The sequence below is a fragment of the Plasmodium reichenowi genome, chromosome 12 (assembly GCF_001601855.1).
Source record: "Plasmodium reichenowi strain SY57 chromosome 12, whole genome shotgun sequence".
Classification (NCBI taxonomy): domain Eukaryota; phylum Apicomplexa; class Aconoidasida; order Haemosporida; family Plasmodiidae; genus Plasmodium; species Plasmodium reichenowi.
Window position 1 is genome coordinate 1741174 of NC_033657.1, and position 12489 is coordinate 1753662.

At 19.0% G+C, this 12489-nt stretch overlaps 5 protein-coding genes across 5 annotated transcripts; 3 read left to right on the forward strand and 2 right to left on the reverse strand.

Moving 5' to 3' along the window:
• Positions 1–712: 712 nt before the first annotated feature.
• On the reverse strand, positions 713–2425 carry PRSY57_1245900 (hypothetical protein; the record flags this gene model as incomplete). The annotated part of the gene is made up of 1 exon (XM_012908870.2): positions 713–2425. One exon carries the CDS (start codon positions 2423–2425, stop codon positions 713–715), a length of 1713 nt encoding a protein of 570 aa, XP_012764324.2.
• Positions 2426–3404: 979 nt separating this feature from the next.
• Positions 3405–4664, forward strand: PRSY57_1246000 (pre-mRNA-splicing factor, putative; the record flags this gene model as incomplete). Its single annotated transcript, XM_012908871.2, has 1 exon — positions 3405–4664. The coding sequence occupies one exon, from the start codon at positions 3405–3407 to the stop codon at positions 4662–4664; it is 1260 nt and encodes a 419-aa protein (XP_012764325.2).
• A 979-nt stretch (positions 4665–5643) lies between these two features.
• Positions 5644–6891, forward strand: PRSY57_1246100 (hypothetical protein; the record flags this gene model as incomplete). The annotated part of the gene is made up of 1 exon (XM_012908872.2): positions 5644–6891. One exon carries the CDS (start codon positions 5644–5646, stop codon positions 6889–6891), a length of 1248 nt encoding a protein of 415 aa, XP_012764326.2.
• A 1384-nt stretch (positions 6892–8275) lies between these two features.
• PRSY57_1246200 (signal recognition particle receptor, beta subunit) lies at positions 8276–9462 on the forward strand (the record flags this gene model as incomplete). Its single annotated transcript, XM_012908873.2, has 4 exons — positions 8276–8739; positions 8856–8987; positions 9124–9241; positions 9391–9462. The coding sequence occupies 4 exons, from the start codon at positions 8276–8278 to the stop codon at positions 9460–9462; spliced, it is 786 nt and encodes a 261-aa protein (XP_012764327.1).
• A 752-nt stretch (positions 9463–10214) lies between these two features.
• Positions 10215–12489, reverse strand: PRSY57_1246300 (RAC-beta serine/threonine protein kinase; the record flags this gene model as incomplete). The annotated part of the gene is made up of 2 exons (XM_012908874.2): positions 10215–11466; positions 11661–12489. Coding segments are annotated over 2 exons (2081 nt in total), but the record flags the coding sequence as incomplete, so codon positions are not given.

Below are 12489 nucleotides of genomic sequence, written 5' to 3' on the forward strand. Positions count from 1 at the left end.
AAAAAAAAAAAAAAAAAAAAAAAAAAAAAAAAAAACCAAAAGAAAATTAATTATTGCATAATGTTATATATTTGTTATATTATACATTTTATACTTTTTATTTTTTTGCTTCTTTTTTACGTTAACATTTTATACTAAAATTAAAAATGATATATGGTCCTTCATTTTATTAATATCTTACCCTACGGTTTATTTTATAAAATGTTGATATGTAAGTTAATACATATGAATGAATGAAATTAAAAAGAAAGAAAGAAAAAAAAAAAAAAAAACATATATATATATATTTACTAATAGGGACTTTTAAAAGATACAATAATGAATAAATAAATATAAATATATAAATATATATATATATAAATATATATATATATGCATATATTTATATGTGTATTTTTTTTTTTTTTTTTTTAATATTTTAAATAGTTAAATTAATAAATATAAAATATGAATTATTAGCATGTTAACATATGAAATATGAACTGCTATTATGTTAATAATTAAAAGGACACCCATTGGGGTTATAAATGATAATACACTAAAAAAAAAAAAAAAAAAAAAAGAAATTAATTATATGAAGAAAATTGAATAAGAAATATTTGAAATGTGCTAATTTAAAAATGATTATCACATAAAATATTATATTATTTAAATATATATATATATATGTTTTTTTTTTAATTTAAAAAAATATGAAATTATTTAAAGACGGTCATTTTTCATAATCTAATTGAATAAGAAACCAATAAAAATCAGCATATACATATAAGGACAAATTAATAGGGTGATCTGGGGATCCTCTACCTTGTCCGACAATTTTTACATTTTTATTAGTTTCAAAAAATGACGTATTAATTATATTAATATAATCTTGATATGAACATAACTTTGTTGTAAAGGTTATTAATATGAGTCCATTAGGGGCCACACAATTTTGAGCCAAACGAATTAAATCGATATATCGTTTGGTTCCAGATTCAAGAAATTTTGATTTCGGAATTAAATTAGGTGGGTCTAATATTATTATGTCAAATAATTGTTTACAATCTTTCAAAAACTCTAAAGCATCTTGACATAAAAATGATATATTACAATTTGTGTTATCTATACTACTATTATATTCCCGATTGGATATATTTTGATTATTAGTATCTTTTTGTGAACTATTCATTTTAACATTATATTTTAAATTGTTCAGATTGGCTGATTTTATGGCTAGCTCAACAAAATAGCTATTTTTTTCAACACAGATAACATATTTGGCATTTCCAATTTTTGAACATTGAATACCAAAGCAACCCACATAAGAAAAGAGATCAAGAACTTGTTTCTGATTTGCATAATTACACACAAGTTTTCTCAATTCTTTTCTATTAAAAAACCAACCAGTGTTTGGTGAATTTATTAAATCAATTAAAAAAAAACATTTATTTTCTATTAGCCTGACTTGTTCAGGTACTTTTCCAAACACTACTTTTTTGTAAATTTCTAATTTTTCATTTAATCTATCTTTAATATCATTTCTAAAAATGATGGCTTTTGGATTTAGTAGTTCTAGAATAGCATGATTAATATTGTAAGCAAGCATTTCACATCCTAAGGTTATATGTTGTATTGAAAAAAAATCATCATATCTGTCTATAATAAGACCTGGAATATTATCACCTTCTGCATTAATTAATCTATAACAAAGTTTAGGATTAAGTGTATGATATGTGTATGTATGTATATGATTTTTTGTTGAATTATTTATTTTATTTTGTTGCTCATCAAAATTAATAAATTCTTTTTTGTTTTCATTATTTACATTATGAGAGGAAGAATGTATATCATTTTCGTGATTTTCTTGATTTGTCATTAATTTATATCTCCATTGTAAAGAATTTTTAATTTTTTCTATAAAAAAATTAATATTTATTGAAAAAAGAGTATTGTTACTAATAATCCTTGCGCTAATTAAAGAATAAGGATTAAATGTAGCTACTCCGAAAGATTCATTTTTCATATTCTTTACATTAACTAAGATGAAAGGATTTTTTTTTAATTCTTCTAAATTTTGTATTTCATTACTATATATAAATGGAATATTTCTTTTTAACCTTTTATCATGTGTGTTTTTTTTTTTTTTTTTTTTATTATTATTACTATTATTATGAGACGTTTCTACGTTATTTTCATTTTCATGTTCATAAATTTCTTCATCTTTCAGATATAAACTTGGCCTACTATTTACACAATCTATATATTCTTCATAGTGATATTTATAAAGCTCTTCTTTAAATTTTGTGTTTTTTTTAAATTTATCTTTATTCTTTTCAAATGGGGGACTTACATATTCTTTTCTTTTCTGTTCATATATGACACTTGAAAAAGGTTGACGTTTTATGAATCCTTTCCATGTTTTAATAATATGTACTTTTAGCATTCTAATATTTACATAATATATAGAAATATAAAGGTAATATATATATATATATATATATTATAAGTAATATAAGAGAAAAATAAAACGCATACAATATCTATAAAAAAATTACAAAATAAAAATTGAATGGTTATTTTATAACATACATGTATATATATTTTGTATGTATGTTTTTTTTATAAACTGTGCATATTTTAACAAAAAAGAAAAAAAAAAAAAAAAAAAAAAAAAAAAAAATAGAAAATGGAATCACTTATATAATTGAATATATGGAAGGTACTTTTATTTTTTAGAATAATGAAAATATTATAATTTGTAAAATTTTAGAATGCTATATTAATATTTATATATTAATATAATATATATATATATATATATATATATTTTTCTCTTCATAAAAAAAATAATTTGAGAATATTATCATCTATATACATCCAAATAAAGGAGCATACTTTTAGCAATGGATTTTAAAATATAATCATTAATTTATTCATCCATATTTTTTTGGAATTAGCTTTTTTTTTTTTTTTTCTTCTTTTTTTTGAAGAAATAAATGAAAATTGTTTTTAATTATGACATAATGGTAAGGATATGAATTATAAAAAAAATATATTATATATATATATATATATATATATATATTATTAATTATAATAATAAGAAAAATGTAATATTGAAAGAATATAATATTAATCTTGTATTTGATGGGTTTAGAGAAAATAACATTTTTTTACAAAACAAAAAATAATTCCTATAATTTATATATATATATTATTATATATTTTTATTTTTTTATGTTGTACAATGTTGTTTAATCAAAGGGAAACATCTTGTTAATTTTGTTCCCATAATCAGCCCGTTTTTCATCTATTTTTTTATTTTTTTATTTTTTTATTTGTTTATATATTTATTTATAATTTTTTTTTTTTTTTTTGCGTTATGTAAATATATATACATTTATACACACGTGTTGAAAAATATGGAAGAATATTTAAGAAACAAATATATGAAAAAAAATATAAAAAAAGGCAAAGAAAAGAAAAAAGGAAATATAAAAATTTATGATTGTGAAGAAGAAGAAGACATAAATGAAAATGATATATATAAACATAAAAAAAAAAAAAATATGGATCAATATGATCAAATATATTATAGAGAAGAATTCGATAATTATGTAGAATCTAATGAAGACGTGTCAGATGTCCCAATTACCATAACGGACACAAACACTATGAATGTTATAGAGATATCTAATAAAAATAAAAAAAAAATTTTAGATTCCTTACAAAGTGGTCGTATAATACAAACTTCTTATGATAAAAAGAAAAAAAAAAAAAAAAGTAAAAAAAGGGAAAGCGATTCGGATATATCCATTTGTAGGAATAAACATAATGATAAAAGCGATTCGGATATGTCCATTTGTAGGAATAAACATAATGATAAAAGCGATTCGGATATATCCATTTGTAGGAATAAACATAATGATAAAAACGATTCGGATATGTCCATTTGTAGGAATACAAAAAATAATAAAAATGAAAAGAAAAATCATTCACGTTCTTCATCATATACCTTTTCGAGTTCGAGGGAAAGTAATCATTCTGATGTAAAATTAACAAACAAACCTTCAAATAAACATGAATTCATGTTACGTAAGGGAAAATATAATAGTGATGAAGAAGAAGATAAGAAATCTTCTTATTCTAAAGATAGTGAAAGTAAGAAAAATCAAAAAACAATTTACAGAGATAAAAGCGGTAAAATAATATCAAGAGAAAAATGGATTGAAGAACAAAAAAAAGAAATGAAATATAAACATGGAAAATATAAAGATAAAAGAAAAAAACAAGAAGAGGAAAAAAAAAGAAAGTTAGAATGGGATGGTGGATTAGTACAAAAAGATATAAGACAAAAAAATATCGAAGAAAATGAAAAATTAATTAAGAAGAAAAATATTATCAATTATGAATTTGATTCTGATTATGATATAGAATTAAAAATGAAAAAAAGAAAAGATGATCCCATGAATATATATATAGAAGCAAAGGAAGAAAATCAAGAAAACAAAAAACTCACATGTCGTTATCAATCACCTTACAATCGTTTTAATATTCAAGCTGGTTATAGATGGGATGGTGTTATAAGAGGTAATGGATTTGAAGAAAGAAGATTAGAAGCACAAAAAATGAAAGAGCAAGAAAATAAATTAACCTACATAAATAATACAGCAGATTTGTGAAAATTGGTGAAAATGAAAATATGATTATATGTATATCATATTATGGGATTATTCTTTTGTATATCCAAAAATGTGTATACATATAATGGATAATTAATAATAAATATTTTATATATTTATATAATTATATATCCTTTTATATCTTATTTGTTTTATTACTACAATATATAAATATATTAATCTGATTCCCACATATAGAATATGCTTAGTTTTTGATTATTAAATAAAATATTTTATATACATTTATATTATATATATTTTTTAAAACTTATTTATTTATATGTAAATATTATATGTCGATGTATTTTTTTTTTTTTTTTTTTTTTTTTTTTTTTTTTTTTGTTTTTCTTTTTTATTTTTTGTTTTTTTTTTTTTTATTTTTTAATTTATTTTCATTATAATATATTGTTAATCTTTTTTTACATAACTATATAAATATAAATAAATAAATATATATATATATATATTATTTTAATTTTTCAAGTATGCATATATGGGGAAAAAAATATATAGTATATATATATGATTTAATAAATTTCATATATTGACGTATTATTCTGATATTTGACTACAAAATAAAAAAATAAAAAAATAACATTCGTAAAACATAACGTATAAATATAAATATATATATATATATATATATAAGATTTAGGGGTTAATTTTAAATATATAATTTTTTCAATTTTTTTTACTTTTTATATTTTTGTTACGTTTTCCAAATGTTATATTTGTGTAGAGGTTGTTATAAGAAATATATAAATATATAAAAAAATTAATGTATATATATACGCAAATATGTAGTCATAAATTATGTAAAATAGAAAGAAAATTATAATTATATATATATATATATAATCTTTTATGATATATAGATAGTTTATATTAGAACTGTTTGATATACTTACAAATGTGTATTCATATATCCTTCAGCATAAAATATTTATATGGATCCCCTGTGTTATATATATAAAATATAATGAATATATTATACAAAAAATTATTTGCTAATGCTAATATAACTAGTAAAAGATTTCTTCTCTTTAATAATGTAATTTTAAAAAAAAGAGAAGGGTACCTCTTACAAAAAAGGAATTTATTTTTTTTTAAAAATCATAAGAATGATATCATAAAGAATGAAATTGAAGAAATTTTAAAAAGAAACGGCGATGATATCTGTACCTTATACGAAAAAAATAAAAATGATAAATATAATGAACAGAAATATAGGGGACAAGAAAAATTTATACATAAAAAGGGAAAGTTTAAGAGATTATTCTTATTTATTGGTTTTCAAAGTATACCTATTATTGCCTTAATGTATTTATTTAAATATATAGAAGAAATAAAACTAAAAGAACTTAACTTTAAATTTGATTCTTCTGAAGATATAATTAATGAAGCAATAAAATTAATTAATGGATCATCCTTATGTTTTTGCTTATATTTTGATAAAAATGTAATAAATACTGTTTATATCGAACCATTAAATCCCGAAAATTCAGAAATTAATTATGAAAGGTATAATAAAGAAATAGCTAGCTCTTCGTTTTCAAATTCAGAGTATGAAATAAAAAAAAAAAATGAAAAAGTTATGAACGGGTCAGGTAATCAAATGATAAAAAAGAATAATGAAGAAATAAAAAATATGAACAGATCAGGTCAAATTAATAATAATGGGAACGAAAAAAATATGAAGGTGAATAACGATACAAATGTAGAAGAAAAAAATAGTACAAACAACAACAACAACAATAATAATAAAAATAATAACAATATTGGTGATACCAATTCAAGTGATAGCTTAAAGAATTTATTATATTCCTTAAATAAACCGTTAATACAAGAAATGATGTGTAGTAAAGGATCAATGGAAGTACCATTAAATTATATGTACTTTTGTATTAGCAAAAATACGGATATATATGATTATATAAAAAATAAAAATAAAGACATCAGCTTATTGTATTCTGATGAAAAAAAAAATATATATGCCACGTTAACAGGGAATGCTTCCATAATAGAAAATGAAGATATTAAAAATATTATATGGACAGATAAATGGAGATATTTGATATCTGGTGACTATAAGGATAATTATATTTTAATAAAGTTCACACCTTCTACTGTATTACTTAAAACTATTGGATTAAAAAATGAACATTGGAAAAGTAATATTGTTAGGAGATCCATAATAAATGATAAAATTTCATGGGTCAAAATTTGACACACTTTTATATATCAATACATTATGTATTAAGTCTTATATTAATACATAATATTGACATTAATTTGTATATATATATATGTGTATATATGTATGTATATATATATATGTGTATATATGTATGTATATATATATATATATGTATATGTGTATATAGTTTTTTTTTTTTTTCATTCCTGTTTCAGGATTTTTTAAAATGTGGTTATATAATTTTAATATATATAATTTGTTCATTCGTTCACTGATTTTTAAATTAAAAAAATAATTTATATTTTTTTTAATACATTTAAAAAGGAAAAAAAAAAAAATTAAGGAATGACATTTTTTTATTCTTCATATGAAAAGGATTATTTATATTTTTATATCCATTTATGAAAAAATTTTAGTGACATAATTTTTAAATATATGGAAAATAAGATTCATAAATTATAGTATGAATAAAATTAAACGATTAACCATATTAATTATAATTATTATTATATATATTATATATATATATAATATATGTGAAATATAATAATGTTTTTTTTTTTTTTTTTTTTCTTTCTTTTTTTTTTTTTTTAAAAACTACAAAAATAATATTAATAATTATATATAAAATATAATAATTTAAATTAAATTAAAATAAAATAATATATATATATATTATATATTTGATAATTATTCTCAAGTGTTATGGATATTTTTTTAATATATGAAACATATATAGGAGAATTATATATTTAATTTATTTATACATATAAATAAATATTTATATATATATATATATATATATTATATTTATTTATGGTATGATAATATTAAAAGATAAGCAAATTATACACATATATTAAATATATAATATTTATTTATTTATTCATGTAAATATATGTAATATATCTATATTAATATATATATTATTATGTATATTTTTATTTTTTTTCTTTTCATTTGTATATAATACTTTATTAAATAAATTAATATATATATATATATATATATAAACAATATAATGTGTTTTTTTTTTTTTTTTTTTTCTTTTTTTTTTTTTTTTTTTTTTTGTTTTCTTTAAAAAGGAGAAAATTAAATTAAAATATAAAATAAATGAAAAAAAAATAAAAAAATAAATATATAAGGAAATAAAAGAAATAAGCAATGTATATATATGATATACTTTATACACTTATATAAAAATATACTAAGAGAATGAAGAATTAAATATTTATATATATATATAACATATATATATATTTATATTTTTAATTGAAGAATATTTGAAAACAAAGTGTATATAATCATTTATTATAATATATATATATATTATATATATATATATATTTATATTTATTTATGTTTATTTATATATGTTTTATTATTATGTTAAATAGTATAAAAAGAAAATAAGATGGATATATTAAATAAAATAATAAAGGATATAATATATAAGATAAAAATATATCATGTAAAATATGGAATAGATTTGAACGATTTTCACAACTTATTATTTGTGATAACACTATTATTTGGATTAGTATTTTTGTTATATCTTTTATTAATATTGTTCAATATATTTTTTAAAAAATCCAAGCCAAATAATGTTGTATTATTATTAGGACCATGTGATAGTGGGAAGACCACATTTTTATTCAAATTAAAAACGGATAAATTGTGTAGAACCGTGCCCTCTATGAAAGAAAATATTGCATTTATATTTTTAAAAAATAAGAAGAAACAAAAGTGTATACGTTTTGTTGATTTCCCAGGACATCCTAAACTTTCATATTCACTTAATAAATATTTTAATATAACAAATGTTATCGTTTATATGATAGACAGTTCAGATAGGCAGTCTCTTAAATTTGTAGCAGAGTAATAGAAAATAAATAAATAAATAAATAAATAAATATATATATATATATATATATATATATATATATATATACATATACATATATACCTTTTTATGTTTATGTTTTAATTTTTAGAAAATTATTTGAGCTGTTTACCAACAAAGTAATTGTAAAGAAAAAAATTCCCTTCATTATTGTGTGTAATAAAACCGATTTGTGTAATTCAAGACCAAAGCAAGTTATAAAAGAAGATTTGGAAAGGGAAATGTAAAAAAAAAAGAAAATATATAAAATGAAACCACCGCATAAAAATAAAATTATATACATATATATATATATGTGTGTTAATAAATATATAATTATATATTGTCGTTATATCTAATTTTTATTTTTTCCTTTGTAGTGAAATTTTAAAAATGTCAAAATATAATAACCTAGATGACGATTGTATTGATGAAACTGAATGTTTCCTTGGAGCAAACTCAGAATTTTTTAGATTTGAAAAAGCTCCTTGCCATATTGTACGAAATAAAAATTATTATAAATATAAATATTTATCCATACATTATACAATATGTACATATATATATATATATATATATATATATATATATATATATTTATATATTTATATATTTATATTTATATAATGTATGTTTTATTTTTATAGGAATTGTGTAGTGCTTCTGTGAAGAATAATAATGTAGACGAAATAATAGAATTTGTAGAAAAACATTATTAAAAGAATACCCTGATTTATTACATATTATATTCTGCTTACACATATATATATATATATATATATATATATATTTATATTTATTTATTTATATACATTTATATAGTTTTACTTATTTTATTTTATTTTATTTTATTTTTTTTTTCTTCTTTTTTAAAAACATTAAGGATATATATAATTGTTTATTCATTTTACATTTTGAATTAAATTTTGAAAATAACTAATAACAGTTTTTTGTTCATTTTATGTTTTTAATTTTTTCAAAATTTTTAATTTTTTGTTTAAAAAAAAATAAAATTATTTCTTTTAAAGGTATTATATATATATATATATATATATATATATATCATTTTATAACTTATGAATTAAAATGGAAAAACTTATTTGTTTTAAAAAATTTATTACATTTCATTATATAACTTTTTAATTTTAATTATACTGTAATATTATAGACAGCTAGGAATGTATAACGATTTATGTTTATATGAAATATATGTAGTACACATAATTAAAAGTAGCATGTTGATTTAATTAAAAGAATGTATTTTCTTTTCCTTTTTTCAAAATGATAAAACAAAAAATAATATATATATATATATAAGCAAAATAGTGGTAAGTTTAAAATTAATATCATATACCAAGGTTTATGTAATGCATAAGGATTAAAGAATAAATAGACATAAACATAAATATATATATATATATATATATATATATATATATATATACACATTATGATTGATTTTATAATTTTTTCATTTTTGTTGACCTGAGAGTTCATAATAGTTGTAATTAAAATCCTGAACAACAAAATTTTTTGGATCTCCAAATGTAATATTACTATTTTCATGCTGATCTGAATATTTTAAAGGCATATTTAAGAATTGTTTATCGAAATTTTGTAAATCTAGTTGATTGAATAACTTTGGTTTAAAAGGAGGTTTGATCTTTTTATATAGAACATCATTCCAATTAATATTTTTAAAGAATGGATGTTTTTTAATTTCTTGTGCATCGGTTACACCTGAGCCTAATCTTTTCTTTGGATTTTTTTCAAATAATTTTGTTAATAAGTCTACAGCTTTTGATGATAAATTTTTTGGATAAGATAGTTTTTCATATTTAATACTTTCGAATAGAACATTTCTGTTTGAGTTATTAAAAGGTAATTCTCCTGTCAACATTTCATATAACATAATACCTAAGCTCCACCAGTCAACAGCTTTTCCATGTCCAGTTTGTTCAATTATTTCTGGAGCTAAATATTCTGGAGTTCCACATAATGATTTAGTTAAATTGGTTTCTGTAATACCTTCTTTTGATAAACCAAAGTCTGTTAATCTTATATGTCCTAATTCATCTAATAATACATTTTCTGGTTTTAGGTCTCTATAAATAATATTTAATTCATGTAAGTATTCAAGTGCTAATATAATTTCAGAAGAATAGAATTTTGCTGTTTCTTCAGAAAATTCTCTTAATTTAGATAGATGAAAAAATAGTTCTCCACCGGGACAATATTCCAATATAAAATATAATTTTTGCTTAGTTTGAAAAGCATAATACATTTTTACAATGAAAGGATGAGAAACACATTTCAGTACATTTCTTTCTACTTTAGTATGTTCTAGTTGATTTTTTGATAATATATTTTCTTTTCTTAAAATTTTCATTGCATATAATTTTTTATTTTGAACATGTTTTACTAGCATTACCTTTCCATATGATCCTTCTCCTATAACCTTAAGATAGTTAAAACTTTCAGGTCTTATTCTTTTTTTCCTTTCATATGATAAGGACATAGAGTTACGTACTCTCTTTTTTTCTATTTCTTCTTTTTCATCATATTTATATAAACATTCATTTTCCATTATATTTTTATGATCAATATTATTGAGTGCGCAGTTAGCCATATTGTCTTTATAAAAAGGATTTTCTTTGTTTTCTTCGAACATGCTCTTCTTTATTTCTTTCAAAGGTCCTTTCCCGTAAAAAACAACATCATTTCTACAATTTAAAAGGAAAATTATAAGTATAGTTAAAAAAAAAAAAAATGTATGAAAAAAGGGGATAGATAGTACATGTATGTGATCATTAAAATGAACATTTTGAAACTGTTCAAAAAAATAAAATAATATAAAATAAAATAATATGCACACGTATACATTTATATATATATATATATATTATTTATTTTTTACCTCCTATTGTGTATGTTATATAGATCGAACTTTTGCCTACAACCATCTCTGAACTTACGATAATTTGCTTTATATATTCCTTGTTTGGATTTACTATCATAATTTTGCTTTTGCAATTTACAAGGGGAATTATTATTTATGATATTTTTGTTTTTATATTCATGGTCAGAAAAGCTTTTCTTACATAAGAATACGTTAGTATAATTGTTTTTATATAAATTTCTATGAGCGTTATTATATTTTTTTAAATTAATTAATTTTTTTTTATCTTTTTTAAAATGTGTGTTGTTATTAATATTGTTACTTGCAACTGATTCGAATGAAAATTGCATATCATATTTATTATAATTTATTATATTTTTTTCTAAAGAAATATCTGTTTTATCATGTATATTTTTAGATGAATTTTCCTTTTTGTCATTATTTTTATTTTTTCTATTTAAAAAAAAATGGATTTTAAAAAATTTTCCTTTTCTATATTCTTTGATTTTTAATAATTTTGTACCTTCAACACTATAACTTTTTTTTTTTTTTTTTTTTTTTTTTTTACTATTATTTTGGATATTATTATCATTATTTGATATAATATTTTGGAGGGTCATAACACTATTTATATGTGTAGTCTTGTCACTATATTTTTTATTATTCACATTTCTATTTATATTTACCTTCTTTTCTTTACACTCAACAAAATCTTTTTTTAAATTATCTTCCTTAATAATAACATTCGTTTTATTCTTATGTAAAATGTTTTCATCATCTTCTTCGTTTGTGCTTTTATGAATTTCTCTTTTATTCTTCTTTGTTATTAAAAAGTTGAAATATTTTT